Below are 20,842 nucleotides of genomic sequence, written 5' to 3'. Positions count from 1 at the left end.
ACTCTGTTTAGATTGTGCAATTTTGCATTCAAAAGCGGAACTCACTAATGTTTACACGTTAATATAATTGACAGCTGTTGAGCATGTGTAGTGCCCTCAAACTGATGACAAAATTGAAGCTCTCCACATGGAACCTGTGAGGGCAGCACAATATTAATTTTAGGGCATGTTCTGTACACATCAGCCAAGGCATATTTCCCCTAATGTAGTATCGCTAACAATCCTTCTGTGTTAAGATCTTGGTGGTGTTTCACTGTATCCTGACACTCTTTCACAGTGTTTGCCAGAATACTGACATCTCACTCTGCTGGGAATCATCTACATGTAATGATATGTAACTACTCATATTTCAATGATATGTAAGTACTCACATTTTAGTGATATCAAAACAGACAAAAAAATGTAAAATTTTCTGAAACTTAACATAAAATGAGAAATTGATAAAAGTTTATTGCAAACTTAAAATTCACTCTGACAAGTTAAAGATAAATACTCACAGTAAAGAAATACAGTAAGCACCACAAACTGGTTACTATTTAAACAATTGCGACATCTACCTAAGTCACAGGCCCCCCTCATTTGGAGACATTTACCTTGTTATTGGCATCCCATATTCGCACAGTCCCATCATCACTTGCAGAGGCAAACTGAGCTTTGGTTGGATGTGTTGCCAGTCCCCACATTTCACCCTCAGAGTGGCCGTTCATCAAGTTGTTTGTTGCTCCGTTCTTTTCACCAATCTCAATAATCTCACTCTCCTTGGTTCCAACCAGGATTTTGCCCTTTGTGAAGATTTCAGACAACACATCATCAGATATTAAATCTATTGTTGTTGACCTCTTTGGATCAAGGTCTGAGTATGTGTGTTCATCAAAATTAGCAGGACTACTCCAGGAGTATAACAGAATGAAGAAACTTTGCCATTTACAAAAATCTTTCAGTAATAAGGATAAACAACTACCAATCATTTTTACATGTAGATGTCTATCCAGCCTGCAAACCGTATTTGTATTTGCAGAATTGTAAATTCATTTCAAACATATTGCTGTATAAATTCCTACACATTGTAATCAACATACTGTACTTAAATAGTTCTGTGAATATTGGGGTATGTGAAAGTGTATATTGTGTCCCTCTATGCAGAAGTGGCTTATCGCTGAAACAGGATTTTTCTCTAGGTATGCTTAACACATACAAATATAGGACTGAGGAGTTGAAAGAATGACAAAAACATTCTTTAACACTTTCACCGCGGGAGGGCGCATTCTGCGCCAACGGCCAGACTGCGGGAGGCGCGTAAACGCACCAAGAACGTATGCGTTGACATGCGTTCGATATACGTTGGCTTTGTTCGATCTTTATCATGTTTGTTGACTATTTCCTCAATTCTAACGTAGCGTACGAGGTAGAGGTGAAACCTAAATGAGCATGCGCGCCAAATTTGTAAACAAATGCTGCCATATTTGGCCATTTCTCGGCCGTGATTTGTAAGGATCGTGTGATCGGTTGTTGTTTTTCTTTCAGAGGGCATTTAAAAATGACGATGCGGGCACAGTTTAACACCCACTATGCCCTTGAGCATGTTTTTCTAGACACTAATAGTGGAATTGTCACTGATAGTGAAACTGAACACGACGGAGATAGCGGAAGTCAAATTGCAAATTACAACTCTAATACCGAACTTGAATATGTTCCTAAACCAGTTGAGCAAAGACAGAGATCGCAAACGAGACAGGAAAGTAGGCCAGCTGAGCATGCTGAGAGACAAGTGCAACAAGGGCCGGTGTCCGACGTCACAAACATTGATGGGGTATCCTGTGAATGTTGTACGACATCAATCTATCAATGACAATTACACATCGGTCTGGCTACCAGTATATAAGCTTATATATAATGTAGCTCTCTTTTGAATGTCAGGTGATACCTGTTGTTCGAATTTGAACTTGTAATGAATATGCATATTGATCTATTTATGTGGAATATGTTTTAAAGTATGTTGTTCCCCCTACTGAATTTGAATTGATAAAACGTAAGTAGTAATTTTTTAAGTGTTACGCTGCGAAAAATACATTTATATATTGAAATATCAAAAAATGCAACAGTTTTTGAATTTTGTTTGTAAAATCCAATATGGCCGCCATGGTCACGTGATCTTCAAGGTATGTCACATGACTTTTTGTGCATTTTTATGATGCTCCGTCATATTGCAATACTCATTGAAAAATTGTCCCGAATACTCTAATAATTACAAAGATATAGCATATGCATATAAATCAATATTTATAAGGCATATTTCCTTAGAAAACTACGCACAGGAATGCACGTATAAAAATTAATTACGCAGTGAAAGTGTTAACCAACTAAATGTGATTCAAATTTCAGCATTAGAGGGCGCTCTGATGTATTTGGCGAAGCGCCAGCAACACACAATCACCAGGGCACACTTTAAACCATTTACCTTGGCTCTGCAGACAGCTCTGACGACATCAACTTTATGAGAAGTCTCAAGTGAGAAGGCACGGCATCTCTTCAGTTCTTGATCCCATAGCTTGACAGCGCCACCATCTTTACTCCTGAAATCATCAGAAAGTGTAAGCTGCATACGTATTCCAAGCAGTGAATGTATAGTTTCTGCAGTTTTTTTATAATCTGTATGTTCATGTAGTGACCTCTCTCTGATAAATGTTTTCATGACACTGTACAGCTGTATACAACCAAATATCTAGTTTCTGAGTACTATAAAGACAAATACAACTTGCACAGTTAGTTGATTGCGTGATCTTTCATCAGAAGTTCTACTGCTTTTTTCACAAGTGACAGTGCCTACTTACGGTTTTTCTTTTCCACCAGTCACAATCAAACCATCTCTGAGTGTAGTATACATTGTAAACACAGGACCATTGTGAGCCTTGCTGACAACTCTATTTAATATGTTCTCCTTCCATACAAACACATCACCACTCATAGCACCAGTGAAAGTGATATTGTCCTGTGGATTTCAATGAAAAGTGTGATATTTATAGTTACTGTAGTGAAGGACATGCTGATCTTATTTGAGGGTTTTTAGTTTTGAACATCGAGGTATTAGGAAAACAAAACAACAAAAGTGCAGCTCAAGATTTTAAATTTTTGTGTTTTCACAAGCCAATTTTACAACACTGACTGCTGATGTTGCTGCTGTTAGCAAGGATGATCATGAGAACCTGGTACACTTTTTCTTTTTAAATCTCAGTATTTCCAATAATGTCATTAGACTTGTACTCTTGGATGTTAAGATTAAACTTTGATTCCTTTAATCCGTTGCTAATATTCATGTCTTCCTACACTCCTTTAATATTCAAATTTTCACACTTACAGCTCCAAATGCAACAGACAGCATGGTCTGCATTTTCACATCCTCCGTGCCTTGTCCTGCATTAGTCATCACACCTTTCTTACTCATGAGTTGGTTACCGGCCAATGTCCAGAATTTGACATGTTTGGCACCCACAGTCACAAACTGACTGTCAGAGTCTGGTCTAAATTCACCAACCAGAATTCTCTTATCATGTCCATCAGCAGTAGCCACTTTGGTGCCTATTAGATAAAATACAATAGAGAAATTTTTGTACGAATAATATGACCTGACCTGACCTGACATAAGCTGACATGCCTTTGTTGACATGAATTGCCTTGTCATCATTATAAAACCTACTTTTGAAACTAGTAGTCATTACATGTGATTGCTTCATTAAAAATATTCATGTACCTATCACACTGTATAATATCATGAAATATGCAATAATCATAATCAAACTCTGACGAATTAAACAAACAAGCCATGGCAGCTACCATACATGTTTCAAACACTTCATGTGGGTGAACTCAATGTAATACACTGGGGATCTATCATAATTTTTATAGTTTAATACATACTACTGTTTCAACATCTTATGAACTTTCTGTAAAACAATGATATTTAGAAATGCCATCTGTGGCATGAAGTGTTACTTTTACAATTAAATTTATGTGTGTTTGTTGCTGTGTAACTGTGATAAAAGAAGGAACTTTTCAAGCATCTTATTGTCGTAAATGGTATACATATTCTCAGAGAAAAATTTGCGATCAGTCTCAGCCTATCATAACATAAAGTCCCTGGCTCAACCCTCTGTCATCACGGACACCATACAATGAAAATGACCCACATACCATCTTGCCATCTCCAGACTGCCACAGAATGATTGTCATCAATGCCAATAGACAGCAATAATTTGCCAGTGGCACTGAAATGTACAGAGCAGACTCCCTTGGTGTGGAATCCCTTGATGATGGACAGAGTCTCCTTAGTGCTTGCGTCCCAAACATTGACGGCCGGAGTGGTACCAATCTGACCAGTTGCCACCACGTTTTTGAACTTTGGATGTTGATTGATAGTCAGACAAATGATGTCATCTGTGTGCTCCAGGTAAAAACTCTGATTGCCTGGATAAGGAACAAGATATTACATTATGTATACACCACAAAAATCAGATAAAACCACCTTTCTATTATCAGAAGTTCATTAGCAAAATTGCAATTCACATATTCTTGCATAAAAAAGAAACTTACAAAGCCTCTGTTCATGATGGAGTACTGTATTCAAGCACAGATCCAATGATGCACATATTCATGTCAATAACATTGCCCCTAGTTCATATAAATCAGGGAACCAGTTGATTAAGTTGGTTGCATCATTATGATGCAATTTCCTTTTTATGTATCAATATGCTTGATTAAATATGAATTTTCATGAAATGGTAGCAGTATCCTGTGGGTTGTGTTGACCCACTTGAAGTTTTGGCTGTACATGAACGGAAGGTAAGGAGGGGGGACCTCATTTTGATTCTGACAAAGTGGCTAAGCAGCACTTCAGCATGGCCATGAATCGGATTAAAATTATTTTTCTACAGACATCTACAATAAATGATAGGATACACAGTTGACAGTCCCCATGCCTTCCGCAGACCACAATGGCATAAATAGCTATTGGCAGTCTACATGATAGCACTGCCATGTTACTTGTGCCATGGAAGTTAGTGTAGAAGTGTAAGAAGCAATGGAGGGTGTATGAAATAAAACAAAATAATGCCAGTGACACATACCATTGGCAACATGCTGTACAATGCCAGCACTTGCAGAGTGATACACAATGTCAGCTCCATCGTTCAGATAATGCAGGTTATTGCGGCAATCGAAACCACGGTAACCAAATACGTGATCAATGCTGAGTTCCTGAAACAAAACAGTCATAGATACTTACACATAGGATACACTGGGCGACTGCAATTATTGATAAAATCAAATATTGCCATCCGTTGAAAGATAAAAAATTTTGATATCCCATATTGACGACTTCCTTCCTCAGTATAACCGATTGCTTCCTGGTTGCAATATGTGAATACACAGCTCAAACAGACTTCCTCAGTGTTTTAAATGAATAGTATCAAATTATTGTTGTTGAAACAAAAGAGAAGGCTGCAGAAACACAGAGGTACCAACTTACTGAAATGTCTCCTTTCTTCCTTTTAGATGATCCATCAGACTGCTTGACTTTGGGAGGTTTTGATGCTCCTCTACTCACTGCAGGTCTGACAACATTAAAATGACATTATACACAACAAAGTTAATTATGATGTCACCTTTCAATGTTTCAAATTGAGTTGTATTCTATGCTGTTCTAACATTAGTGGTATGCTCCAATCTTTTAGCTTGAGACTTGCTTTACTAGATTGTGCTTTTTTCATGCTCTTTGCCAAGGTGATTAATTTTTTATGGTATGTTGACTGAACAACAGGCTTGAAATGAACATAATCTGGTTTGAGTGTACAATAATTATCAAAAGAACTGAGATGAACAGTTTGTTTGTCAAATTTTCCTGAATTTGTCGAATAAATGGATATAAAAACATCACAATCTTTGTCAGAACACAGAAGTCTGTTCTGTTCAAAGTTTTCTCATGAAAGAAGAGATTGCTTGCCGTGAAAAATGCACTTTCTCATCACATGAGAGGACAATATTTCTTACTTTTCTTCTTCTTTAGATTGCTTGTTTTGAGGTTTGACACCAGCAGTTTCTCTCAGATTAGTTGCATAAATTTTTGTTGTGTAGTCAATTCTCTTCTCCCTTTCAACATCACTATCATAACCTGTAAAATATCAAAGAAAACAAAGAATGGAATCTGTTTTTGCTCATCAACAGTTACATAGTTCATTGTGGTCAGACTGAAACTGTAAACAGAATACCAGTGAACAACATTACCTCAATGAAACATTGACGCAGGCAGCAATATTGATCACAAAGTGAATATTGTGAATTTTATATAAAGGTCAAAGGTTAAATGTCACTGACCTCCTTCTTCCTCTGAATCAGTATCTGAGTCATCACTATTGCCCTTGGTATTGTTTCTGTCACCAGCCAATCTGTGAGACCATACCATGACTGATGTATCAGCGCCACCGACCGACACCAACTTGTTATCTTCTTTAGTCCATCTGACATTGGTTACGTGAGCACTGTGACCAACATACTTCTTGAACTTGGCATTCTTACCCTGGGAATATCAAATATGATACAGTATATGTGATTCACGTTGTTCCATGGAGTGTGGATGTTTTGTAAGGGCTACAGACAGTGAGCAGTTGCACTGTAAACGACAGCGACAACAAGGAAGAACATATCATGGAACTTGTACTTCGTCACCGATGTGACAGCTGAACACATATCAGTAACTTCATACTGACTATGGGACAATGAAACAATTTCAAATAACAAACAAGAGTAATCATTATTCCTGCAGGTAGACAGTTTCTGATCAAGATTTTTCTGGGTAAGATAGCTTTACAGCTATGAAAAGAATGTAAAATTCAGAATGTCATGGCGATAAATTATAAATTTTTGCATTTTCACACACCTAACTTAACAGTACACATAATATATCTAGCTTCTAAGGAAAAATGAAAGATGAAATGTTACTTGAGGATAAGTCACAATGCGGAATAGAATAACTTTTCCACTGTATGTCAGATGAAATTCCTCCAATTCCTGAGCTTCACCTATTTTCCAATGTGTTGACAGTGACATGGACATGAACAGGAAACTCACCTTGACTGGATATTCAAATAACTTAACAAATCCAAAATCATCAGCTGTAGCCAGGATTTTGCCGTCACTGCTCAAGCTACTGGCATTGACATCAGTGACATCACTCTTTGCTGGCCAGATTCCTTCACATGTCTGACCAAGCACACTGGTCCATGTGTCCCAGTCCATCTTCTCAATGTCTTGGTTGCGTATTGTTTGGCGTTTGCCCCTTGGAGCTTCAAAGAACAACTGCTCCTTGGCACCTGAGTTGGTCATTAATAGTTTTCCTGTTGAATATCAAAGAAATGACTTAGTATTGGCAATTCTCTTCTCTTTCTACATTTTATATATTTCTTCCAAAACATGAAATGCACGGCAAATTTTGCGTCCATTAGTTTTACTGCCTTTGTCAGTTGATTGCAAGACAGTCATATTACAGTAATTTTTATTTTGATTCTATGAGTCCAGAAATCTTTGCATGCAGGGAATAAAAAGGTTTCTATGCAGGGTATTACTCTGAAATTAACATTTATTGACCGTGTTTATCCCGATCTACACAGGTGACATAGCTATTAAAATATAACATACTGACCCAGTCTGAATGGGTTACATAGATAATGTTAACATTGACTGACCTCGTTTATCCCAGTCTACATGGGTTACATAGCTGGATGATCCTTTGCAAGTTCCAACACGTTTGCTACTCATTACGTTGTATACATCCACAAAGTTGTCATGAGATGCCACAGCTAGGTACTTGCCAGGGTCTGTGTGTGAAAAATGAAATGGATTTACTATACAGCCATTGTACAAAACAGTTCTCATATATGCAGGTATATAAGACCACACATCCATGAAGAAAATATTTCAGCTACTTGATCATTCAAATACTATTATCAGTGATGAGAGACTTTTATCAGCAATGAGACAGTCTAATTATCAACTCACAGTGCCATATTTTCTTTACTAAGATGAAAAATGAGAATTGACACGAGAGATTCACAGCATATTCTCATGCATTATATTCCTTGCCTGATATATATGTACATTCATCTCTCATATATCTAAACAGTGTAATTGTGTTAAATTCGTCTGAATCTGCCAAAGAGCAACTTGCCTAACATGGTCAAAACAGAACAAGGCTTAAAGTTGGAAAATCTATTCTGTCCACTACACATATGAATATCTATTTTACCTTTACTACAGAAATACCACAACGACTCACCTGGGGAGAATTTGATGTCTGAAATATTCTCTTTCCTGTGTTGAAATGAAACGATATCTTCCAGCGTATCAGCATTGACTACTACAAATGACCCTGTACATGCAAGAAATAACATGATCATTGAATAGATACAATGCACTTTTACACCCTTAAACTGATGTTAGGATGCTGTTAACCATAGATAGATTCACTCTGGCTGATGCAAGGAAACGCTTGTGTCGATCAGAGAGAGCTTTCAAATTTTACTGTCTCGGCTCAACAAGATTTTTGGCATGTTCCTTTTTGTGGCTGTGGTGAGTTATACACTTAATCGGTGACAGAACAGTTTAAGTGTGATTGAATTTTCAATCAAGGACTATTTCTGGTATGAATATGGGCATAAAACTTGGATTGCTTATCAAATCTGAGTGAGTGTAAGCCACTATGATGGTCATGATTCAATATTTACACATGGTGAAATAGTATGCTCTTTGCTTGAAAGGTATTGATAACCAAATTTACAAACTTTTACAGAACATGCTGATAATATCAATTTGGGGGAAAGTAAAAATATTATATAAAGAAAGCTAAATTGATCCAAAACTTCGCCACTTCACTTTCTGAACTGAAAATTTTGAAAACTCTTTTGGAAAGATCAACCCTCAGTGTGTTACAGGCAGCAGCTCACACTTTTCAATGACAGAAAAAAATCAAATTTGCAAAGATGTAATATCAAACCTTAATAACATACAATTGAGTAAACAAATATGCATAGCAATACATTGGTCTACGTAAAATATCGTCTTTGCTGAGACAGCATCTTTCATTTGGAGTTCACAGTTTAATAACTGAGACGATACTGCACATGACCCATAAAGGGATCAGCTAGGCTTGAACTCACCATCTCTAAATCCAACTCCCAATGCTTTGCCATCAGGTGAGTAACCACATGACCTGGCAGCTGACTTCAATGTCTTGGCGTTGACCATTTTGTGCTGTGAACCAATGTCCCAGACACGCAGAGACTTGTCGTCACTGACTGTGGCACATCTTTCCTCTGTAGGATGCACTGCAAGGCCCCACAACTCTCCCTCTGTGTGTCCCTGAAATGAAGAACAAATTACAACTTCAAAATCACCATTCAGACTTTATACACCAGTTGCAGTTATAACAAATGTCAACTTTTCAACATCAGACAGACACAAAGATCTTGCTAAGCAGATAAAGTGACTAAACTTCCACAAATTGAATTTTCCAGAATTTGCACGATCAAACATTTTTGATGGAGAATAAATAAGATTTTGCTGTAGATTCTTCTCAAATGACACATTAACTGCAAAAATGGGCATTGTGCTCTCGACCTTGTGAACTATCTGAGACACTGTAGGAATTTTCCCAGCCACTTATAAACACACGAACTATCATGCAAAATTTTGGAAGACAAGACACACTGCTGAATGGTACACACAGCTTACCTGAACAAGGATTTGTATGGGTCCACTTTTCTCAATTTCCATGATGTCCCCACCTTTGGTCCCAATGAGAATGTGACCGTGACCAAGAATGGCCGATCTCACTGCCGGGTTATCTTTCAACAGTATACCTCTGGAGTTCTGTGACAGGCTGGTACGTTTGATGGCGTATGTCTTCAAACAGCGTTCAAAGGTGTCATCCCAGAGACCGACAATACCATCTTTGCCACCAGTGACAAAACCCTATCAGGAATACAGAATTTCTGTTACTGATCAAAATTGATTTATTTATTTTGTAATTGATAATCTACAATAGCAGAAGTGAAAAAATCCACAGGTCCCAGGTTCAGGACCATCAAATTTATTGTTTGGATGAGGGGCTTACCCCTTCCACTAGATCAGCAGGCTGATAGTAATTTACTGTTATGAAAAGAATTTACCAGCAAACTAGACTGCATGACCCCTGACCTGGTATTGACTTGGTAAGGGAACACAAAATACTGAATGGACTTGTAGACTCCTTAATTGATGTAGATATTGTGAAGTCAGAATTTGAGCTATTACAGTAAATGTTACTACGAGTATTCAACAAGCATGCAGTTTTCTTCATTTTTAGGAGTGCTTTCTTTGATAATATTTTAATTAACAGTAACTTCTGTCTTTATAATAGTGAAAAATTTCCCAACAACCAAATTTTCCGATATCAGACCAGAGTAGATCTTTACCTTATCCAGTGAGTGCATGGCAAAGCATGGCCCTTCGTGTGCCTTGACAGTCTTTGTGAGGACCACATCTTGCCAGACGTACACCTCACCATTAGCACCACCGGAATAGGTCACCTCCGGAGATTTGCCAAATGTTGCACACATCATGGTATCCAGCTTACCAACATTACCAAAAGTACCTCTCTTGGATGTCATTCCACCACCTACGATGAAAATAATGAATGCATAAGACTTTCTCCAAGATCAAACAACTGAATTTGATATCATCATAGATTAGCATTGATGACCAGATCAAATCAAACTCTGGGATCATACACCGAAAATTCATAATTTCTATGTCAACATTCATCAGATACGGCATTATTGAAAACTGTTCAAATATAATGATCTCTTGTAATTACATATGTGTCTATGAAGAGTATGAATGCTGTATTTATTGCTACAGGATAGTTACACAGAAATCATCGGCTTCATTCTGTTATAAAACAGACACTGGGAGACATCAAGGATTGTAGAAAGGTCGGTCATCACTGCAGACATAACTGTACATGTGATATTTGGATACTGTGAATAACTGCTTTTCAATACACCTGTGGTATATATTGTAAATATGGGTATACATTCTAAGATGCAATATCATGGATGAACAAACTGACTATATGCAAAACAAAATAAAAGAGAAAAAGTTCGTTCCAATGAGAAACATAACAAAAGGACCATACCAGCAACAGTCCAAAACTTGATGTGTTTGTTGCCAACAGTGACCAGTTTATCTGTGGTGTGTGGGTTCCATTTGATGACATAGATCTTGTCTTTATGTCCCCTTGTAGTTGACAGCTTTTCTCCTTTCTTCCAGTCCCAGATTACAATGGTATGATTGTCATCTAGCCCAACACTTGCAAGTTTCTTGCCATCACCTGATGAGATGGACAAAATTGTATTGCAAATGATCATTACATGTGATATATGCAATGTGATTAATAAATGTGTCGGATTAAACACTGGCAATCAATCTGTATTTCTTTAAGTTACAGTACATGTAAGTGCATATAGAGATTGCAGGGTTGCAAAACTGATGGAAAGTACAATAACAATACAGTATTTACGATTAAAAGTGCTTCACATCCACTGTATGTCCTCTTCCAAAGCAAACATCATTTCTTAGATATTTGGAGTCATCTTAAGAAAACATGGAAAATATTGAACTGAAATTTCTACACTATTTATTGACTCTTCATCAATATAAAATGAAAAACTTTCTCTCGACAATTATTTCCCAAGTGAAACAAATATGTTGACACAGGCTGTAACATACCTGAGAAATCTACAGCGCAAACTCCTCTTTGATGTTGACCTTGTAGTACTGATAATGTTTTGAGGGTGTCAACATCCCATACATGGATAGCTGGATCTCGACCAACCTGTCAGGTGAAGTCAAAATCATTTATTTGATGAGCAAGGTTGTAATTATCATTAATAAAGATAAACAGCTGTAACCATATTCTAAATAACACTGCACTACTGTGATGCACCTCAATGTATTACCTACTCTCTACAGCTACTGTCAAGCAAAATATACCATGTCATGTATATTTTTCTCTATTCTGGTCAAAAAAAGTATACATCGGAGGAAATATTTCAAGACCACACACTGGGCAAAGCCCATATAGCAAAGAAAAAACATGCCATGTACTGGTATAATTCTATTCACCATATCAGTGTCCAGAAAAGACAATGAAACTATGATGAACTGAGAACTACACTCAAGGAAAGGGTGGCTTAGTCTGATCAAGTTTAAAACTTTGCAGTAGGAATAGTTGAAGCTATTATATCATTCTATCACACTGTTTTATTACCTGTCCTGTTGCAACATAGTCTTTCATTGGATGAATGCAGAGACAGAGAATATCATCTGTATGTTCCAGATAAAATCTCTGAGTGTGCTTCTCTTTGTTATAGATGATGCCGACTGCTGCCACATGGTAGACCACCTCAGCATTCTGGGTGTAGAATAAGTTATTGCGACAATCATAGCCACGATATCTGTTGACAAAAAACAACAACGTGTTGCAAGTTAATAATTCATCTTAAAAGTGTGATTCTAGAATTCTGTATTGACAAGAATACTAGGTCAGTCTCTTTAATTCTTTTACTTCATACTCTCACTGTATGGTACATCCTAGTACGATGGCAAAAGGTTTTCACCTTCTGTCACTTTGATAGACACTGTTATCGTAGCTGTAGTCATGACAACTAGCATGATGATAACTCCCTGACTATTGCCATTAGCTGCATTAAGAATCATCACAAAACAGTTCATTTCCCTTTTCTGATGTCACACTTCTTTTAAAAAACAACAGAGTTGATCTGTGAACAATCCTACTGCAAGTGTATATAACTTACAACAATTAATGGACACAGAGTCATGTACAAATATACATGCAATTCCTGTGACAGGAATTGTTATGTATTGCTGATTGCTATGAATCACTATGGACATTCTACATAATATTATATTGATGGCTGTCAAAGGAAAATAAAAAGCCTATTGGCCATGATGACCATCGGGGATAATTACCTCACTGACTAATCTCATACAAGAAACCTGACAATATACAGATAACACTTACCCATGAACAAATTCTAGTTTGATTCCCTCACTAGGTGCTTTCTGTCTCTTGGCACCTGTCCCCTTGGTTTCTTTTTTGTTCTTGGCTTTGATAGCAGTCATGTCGTCTTTGTAGACTGCTCTGTCATAGTCAATGGTGTTCTCTCGTTCAATGTCAGAGTCAATTTCACCGATATCTGACACATCTGAGTCACTCTCTTCACTGTTTGAGTCGATATAACCTGCAGGATACAGTCTAACTTTGGTAATTTTGTACACATGACTAGGGGTATCATGAAATTTAAATAATTATACTTTATCTTGCATTATATTGGAAGAGCAGAAGATGTCACTGGACTAGATAATATCATATAAGTATCCCAAATTAAACATAAATAAATGTTCTGAGTTGGGACTGGTTTCAAATTTGGAGAAGTACTGGTCCAAGATTACATTTTTGTCTGGAAACACATCAGTCAGTGTCAGAATACACCACTAGACCACATACCAATACCCCTAGTACATTGTGCTTGCACTGTCTTGCCCTGGGGTTCGGTCATAGTGTTTTGTGCTTTAAGTAGTCGATTGTTGATTTCTGTGTAAGTTCCTTGTGACACCAAGGCACTTTCAAGTCAGTGTTTTCATTGAATTGACCACAAAAGATCATCATTTTGGAGAAGCTACAGAGGCAATGTGACAGCTGAATTCTGAAGTCTGAGCTAAAAGTATGTATTCTCTTACATCCTGTTGGATTCCCACACTTCAATACACCATATACTACAGTCATTTCAATGAAATTATATACTCGTTCTGATCGTGTCCCTTTCTTTATCTCAGATGTTTTCTTTACCTGTGCCATGTCCTGAGTCTTCATCTGCTGATAACACCCTCTGGTAAGTATTTCCATTGGAAGACAGCATGATCAGCGCCACCAGTGGTCAACACTCGCACTTTATCATGGGAGAATCTCACATTGGTGACATGAGCTGAGTGACCAACATACTTCCTGAATTTTGCAGCTGAGAGAAATTAAATTCATTGGTTTAATCCAAGGTGCAAATTATTTCCCAAAAATGACAATTTTTTAAACAAGTCTAATCTGACTGATTTCTCACGGAGGTGTTACAACAACAGCTATCTAGTTACAGGGTGTGACAGTATCTGACAAAAGTCTTTATTAGGATGAGCAATGACATATTCCATTTTGACAAATTAAACCAGATTGCTTTTCCATTGATAAATACATAAATATTCTTGATAACTGCTACCTTTCCACATACAAAACCACAACTGTTCAAATCTGTGACCCTAGGCACTCTGTGACACTAATGTGTCTAAATTTAGAATGACCCACCTTTCTTCAGACAGGGAAATCTGAACATCTTGACCATTCCAAAGTCATCTCCAGTGACTACCACTTCACCGGTGTAGTGAGCATCACAGGCATTGACGTCATTGATGTCAGTGTACTTGGGCCAAATGCCATTGACCTCTGACCCTAGAACTGAGGTCCAAGTTGCCCAGTGAATAGCTTTGATTTCATCCTTGCTTGTCAGGTGTTTGCCAGCTGTGAAGAAGAAAACACACATTCATAACAGGGGAAAACATGTAATTTGCCTTAAAATGCATTTCAAATGCACATGTACGTGACTGTACAAATTTCAACTACTACATTAAACCACACTCTTTCATTCAAGATAATTTATAAATGCTCAAAGCAACCCAAAATCAAGTTACATGCATACAACATGTTTTGAAGACTACTTTTGATACAAAGCTGAAATCTTTTCAGTTTCAGGATTTACATCTATGTGCCCCGTAAGCTAAATTCAAAAGGTCTCTTTTACTTGGGGATATCTCACAAATCTCAAGTACTGGTTTAGGGCTGATCAAGAAAATTTCCAAAATTTCAATATTCACTCAAAGAGTTCAAAAGTCATGACTTGGAAAATTAATGAGATCATTTTCTGGCATACATGTCCAATGGCCAATATTCAGTATGACTAATAAGATCTGCTATAAATGTTTCAAAAACAAACCACTTATTAATGACAATACCTGGCATCCTATAGAAGAGTCTCTCTCCAGCACCACTATTGGTCTGTAGATATTTACTGTCTTCTGACCAATCAATGTGCGTGATGAAACTACTACTACCAGAGCACTGGCCAACCTTCTTGTAGCGCTGGGCGACTGCATAGATGTCAACAAAGTTATCATTGGATCCAACCGCCAAGTAATTACCACACGGTGAGTATTTCATCTCATGGATGACTTCTTTACGGTCTTTGATGTGGATGACTTCAGACAGATCTCTGCTTATCAAATGAGAAAAAAGTAAGAAAATTGTAATTATGAACTTCTGTATTTAATGGATGTCATGATTATTTTGAAGAGTGATTATCAGGTAATAATTCAGTCAGTTACTTGGTAGAACTTGGTATCTTCTTTTGCATTTATGATTTAATCAAGGTTTAAAATCATTTAGGATGCAAATTATATCTGTTTTCAGATTTCTTTACCAAATAATAATTTGATATTTGATCTCTACTTTAACTAGGTACCGCATCTCCCTTACGCACCATCTCTAAAATCTCATGTTAATTTCTTTGTAGGGGAAGACATGTACATGTATGTGTCTTGTTTCCATGAACAGACAGGGGGAACCTCATGAGGTACATTGCCAATCAGAGTGGGTGCAACACACCAGATTATGAGAAAAGAGCTTTTTAAGGTATTCAGGAACAAGAAAACAAAATTTAACAAGTAAATGTGTACTTCAATGACTTCAGATACAAAGTCACAAACTTAAAGATATTCTCAAACCTTGTTTTGAGGACGATGAATGATCCATCTCCAAGTCCAGCGGCAATCTGTGAACCATCACTGTTAAATGACAGCGATCTGACGTTCTGATCCAGTGTAGTCCTTGACAACATCACACGATCTGTCATACTCCATATTCTGTACAAAAATGACAATTTGTAAATGATTATTATTATCCTACTTTTTTTAGTAAATGTATCTAAGAGCAACTGTGCATGTATAATCATGTGATATTATTAAAAAGAAACATTACATGAACCTTTCAATGCAGTACCCATACAGAAATGTTGCAGTACCAGCCATAAGGCAAGTCAAAATAATTCACAGCTGTGTCCAATATACCAACACTGTAATGTTGTCCCATAGATAGCCTCTGGTTGTCCATGCCAACAAGTCATCCCACACAACCAGTTATGCTCACTGACACAAAAACATTTCAAAATACATTTCTGGTTATATTGAATTCACATATTTACTTCATAAATATAAGTCTTTAAAATTTCAAATGCGACATGCTTTTATATTCAAAAATTTACCATTTACGGAGGTGAGTGAATCACTAGTCCAATGTCCAAGACAATCACATTTTTTAAGGCCAGTGGATAAAAGTCTACTCACTGAAATGTCCAGTAAATGTTGGCACAGTTACATGTACAGAGTTGGTAGTGAAAGAAGGACCAACAAAGTGGATCGTATTGACTAAAACATGTACATGCACGATAACTTGACTTGATGTTCAAAAGCAGCACTGATACATCCTTTCACATTTCATGTAATGAATATTTTCTGCTTCTAATCAATGCATGACTGATGTGAGAATGACTGAGCTTCTATTAAAAGGAAAATTCTAACATCTTCTAAACAAAGCTTGGACACATTCCACTTCTCAGATATCTAGCTCTGCGGCAAAATCAGTGGTTTGGACATGGGCTTACAGAGACTTGGATTTTTACATCTAATGACATCATCCTTGCCACTTCAAGCAAAGGCGGTCTAGGTAAAATTGCCAACACATATCCACGTAATGGCTTTGGAAGTGAAAAATTTTGACAAACTTACAGAGGGCTATACTTTGGTGCATAATGAAACTAATTGATATGCAAGTTTGATTACATGCACGTGGCAGCATGTTTTTTAAAATTGCTGTATGAAACGACTGCAGCCATGTCTGACATGACACAAATAATTTATAACAATTTTGTACGGCTGAGTTGATCCACATTTTAATAAGTCTCACAGACGTCATCTACAGACAACGATGACACACACTGAATGTTAAACAAGGAGAAGATTCAAGAAGCAGATTACAGCGTGATAAAATCTCATACACACCTGACAGTATGGTCATCACTACCGGTAGCAAAGACAGGTTTCTTTGGATGTACAGCCAGTGCCCAGAGTTCACCTTCAGCATGACCTTGCATTATTGTCTTGGGTTTCTCTCTTTCTCTGACCAAAACTTCAAATATCTCACTGTCTTGTGTTCCAATCAGTACTTTATCACCTCTCCAGGTCACACTCCTGACAGAAAGACCTGATAAAGACATGGAAAACCAACAGCGGGAACATCAGAACAAGCTTTACTATTCTTTGGAAAACAAAGAACTAGTAGTCTTAAAAAAGATAAAGTAAATGAATTGAACAGTCAAGCCTGTCAAAGCTAATGCATGTGTATATTTGTCATGCATTATTTTGCACCAATATAAATCTTAGCAATAATCTGTTGCCTGCCACATTCATGTCTGTGTGGATTTGAGATGAGCATGTCAGAATGAAATTTGTATGATTTATAAATATTTAAAAAATACCAATCCCATTGGTAAAGTAAAGAAAACTGAGACCTGGTCGTTTCTATTTCCATTATTACTTTTCTCTACAAAATGTAAACATGAATTTTGATGATAAATTTTTATTTCTTTCAATGGTAAAATAAAAAAGGATCAAAATTGGCATGAATCAAAGGAATTCTATTTAGATGTACCTTGATAACCATCATTGGCCTCAGTCAGATCAATTCTAGTGATAGATTTGAAATCTGGATCCCAGAGCCTAACACAGCCATCTTTACCACCGGTAGAATAACCATCTTCACTCATATCCAGGGTATAGATGCTACCCTGAAATTAAACACACCATAAATTCACAAATGTGTATAGAACGCAAGAATTTTGGTCTTACAGGAATATTATGTATCCTATTTTGGTTTGTATCCAGTGCAGTGATCATGCCGAAGCAAACTTTCAGATAAAGCATGATTCTATATGACCAAAGTCCATTGTGGGAAAACAGAAAAATCCATCAATGATTCCTTTTTCAAGGTATAGCATATTTCAAAAATATCTGCTCAAACATAGAGGTGTACTGTGACCATATGTACTTTTCAAGTTTTATAAAAAAATCACAAGATGGTACTGCTAAGTTTTATGGTAACTGCTATTACAGGTAGTTTCTACAGGACATATGGTCCACTTGGGATACTCATGTATATGTATTACATGGTAGTATGTATCATACGGCATCCCATCGAGTCATTGTCCATACGGCTTTAGTTTCCCTTATTAAAGCTGCAATATTGTCAATTGAATCTCAAAGTCTAATTACTGATAATTTTTATGCAGCAGCAACACTAACACTCAAGTAAATAGGGACCTGAATCTTAGTCAACGGGACAATAATTAACTTTAACAAGTTGACTTAGCTGATATAGCATTTTTCTGTACATTAAATTTCTACATCAAATTATGTAAAAATCTACACAATTGAAAAGGACAAGCACTGATAAAGCACTGTGACTTTGGTTGCACTCATTGTCAGCACTATCACAATGGCAGTGATCATGCACAGGCAAACAAATTTTGTGGAGTTATTTGTCATTGTCTTCCAACAATTCTGTGATAAACTATAACTTACCAAATTGTTTACATTTATTTGAGAATTAATGACTGTTCTGAACTCATTCAGGTTTGTATGAATTTCATACAAAAATCCTTTAGTGTGTGTGGGTACAATTCACACTTCTTTTAACCTAGATGTACTGCACATCAAGTCAATAAATGAATGATTTTTCAATTGATTGATATATATGAATTTTTTGTTATTTTTGGTTTTGCTTTTTGGCAAAAGGGATACAATTTAAGTCCAGTTGATAAGGGATGCAGCTGCTTTGGGATTCAGATGACCAGAAATCAAAAATCAAAGTCCTGCTACAAACTGTTTTGTCAAAATATTTTGTTTCTTTTACTAATTTGCAATTCTGTTTTTAAACTACACACTGGAACAATGAAACTGTGGGAGACAACTAGTATTGTTTTAAATTGTATCTCCTTGAAACAGAGGTATATTGCATATGCTTTTGATTCAGAAAATCTATTGACATTTACAATACAAGAGGCAGTTGCTGATCTTTAAATTGAAGCTATGATTTGCTGCTGAGATAATACTCAATTTGTCAACTTACTGCATGAGCTCCTTGAATAAGTCTCTGTAGATTATTTGCTTTCCAGACATAGACATCGCCATTGAGTGTACCAGAGTATGTGATGTCTTCCGATGCGAAGGCCAGGCACAATATGGTCTGCATTTCACCAACTTTACCAAACACTCCCTTCTTGGATGAGAGAGCATTGCCGCACAACGTCCAGAATTTGATGTGTTTTACACCACAAGACACAAGGCAGTTGTCCTTGTAGGGGTTGAACTGTATATCAAAAACCTGGTGGTAAAAGAGAAGTTAAGTTTTACAGGTCTATACAACTAATATGGCAAATTATCTGAGTAAACTCATAGATTTTTTCTAAGGGCCAAGGTAAAACCAAATTATGGTTGTACTTGTTGTTTTTAATAAAGCATTGTGCTGTCTGAGTAACTGTCAGCATGATTTTATCAAAACTGTTGGTGTTTTATTTGATTTTACATGATTTCACCTGAACTATGCAGAGGCATATTGATTTGAATGTCTATATTTTCATACCCATGGAAAAAAAAGTATTATTATTATCATTTTATTTGATAAAAAAAAACACACTGATTGTATCAGACATGCTGTGTCGATGCAATGAAAGAAAATTTTGAGAGATAAGCCAAAACAATGAAATAAAACAGCAGATCTTGTTTGATCAACAATCAATGCTTCATTTCAGGGAAGATAACATCCATGCAATCAAAACATTGTAATTTATCAGTTATGTTGTACAAGCTGTAATATAATAGAAGCTTATCACAGAAACCAGCAGTCTTCGATGATATACTAGGAATGGATCATCTACAGTACTTGCTATTTGTACAATGCTCTCAAATACAACAACAGACAACAATGATGGGCTGTATGATGTGGTTTCTAATCTTAAACATTCCAGATAAATTTTGTCCCAGAATAGTAATGTACCTTGAAATATTCAAAGATTGTCATAATTTGAAATAGAGCCTAAAGCTAATCCATAAAGTCAATAGGTTGGTTAATCTATAGCAGGGCTTACCCTGTCATTGTGACCCCTGACCGTTGCTAACACTTTGCCCTTCTTCCAATCCCAGACATTGATGATGTGGTTGTTGTCCAGTCCCACGGATACAAGTCTCTGAGGGTAGAAAGAAACTGGAAAAATTAGCAAATCTGTGTCATCAAAGTAGATTTTACACTTTTCTTTTGCATTAAAATTGTACTGAAGTACCGGGTACTAAAAGACAGAGACATGAATAACAGATAACACAGAACAAATAATGCATTACCGTAATAGTAGTATAGTATAATCAGGTATTTATATAATTTGCTCAAACATAAAGTGTAATTTGCATGTCTATGTTGTCAAGCAAGATAACTCAACAAACCAATTTGCAAACTACCCCATATTAACACTACATCACCATTTAATTCAAAGTGTTACTTTCAATGATGTCAACATACAATGATTGG

The 20,842-nt window shown here is 36.7% G+C and overlaps 1 protein-coding gene across 1 annotated transcript in view; it reads right to left on the bottom strand.

Annotated features, from left to right (window-relative positions):
- LOC139150333 (echinoderm microtubule-associated protein-like 6) overlaps positions 1–20,842 on the bottom strand; it is a 45,029-nt gene that overhangs the window by 11,244 nt on the left and 12,943 nt on the right. Inside the window, 27 exon segments of the mRNA XM_070722635.1 lie at positions 594–782; positions 2,459–2,573; positions 2,832–2,989; positions 3,356–3,576; positions 4,189–4,461; positions 5,121–5,250; positions 5,522–5,606; positions 6,043–6,163; positions 6,367–6,568; positions 7,120–7,385; positions 7,734–7,865; positions 8,324–8,416; positions 9,204–9,405; positions 9,778–10,017; positions 10,500–10,702; positions 11,222–11,416; positions 11,815–11,920; positions 12,356–12,542; positions 13,130–13,367; positions 13,995–14,126; positions 14,462–14,674; positions 15,166–15,422; positions 15,934–16,071; positions 17,266–17,467; positions 17,915–18,050; positions 19,391–19,645; positions 20,409–20,507. Of these exon segments, the coding sequence (XP_070578736.1) occupies positions 594–782; positions 2,459–2,573; positions 2,832–2,989; positions 3,356–3,576; positions 4,189–4,461; positions 5,121–5,250; positions 5,522–5,606; positions 6,043–6,163; positions 6,367–6,568; positions 7,120–7,385; positions 7,734–7,865; positions 8,324–8,416; positions 9,204–9,405; positions 9,778–10,017; positions 10,500–10,702; positions 11,222–11,416; positions 11,815–11,920; positions 12,356–12,542; positions 13,130–13,367; positions 13,995–14,126; positions 14,462–14,674; positions 15,166–15,422; positions 15,934–16,071; positions 17,266–17,467; positions 17,915–18,050; positions 19,391–19,645; positions 20,409–20,507 (4,788 nt within the window).

This window comes from Ptychodera flava, chromosome 14 (genome assembly GCF_041260155.1).
Source record: "Ptychodera flava strain L36383 chromosome 14, AS_Pfla_20210202, whole genome shotgun sequence".
Lineage (NCBI taxonomy): Eukaryota > Metazoa > Hemichordata > Enteropneusta > Ptychoderidae > Ptychodera > Ptychodera flava.
The sequence above is the reverse complement of the archived record's forward strand: the minus strand, read 5'-3'. Positions and strand labels throughout refer to the sequence as shown.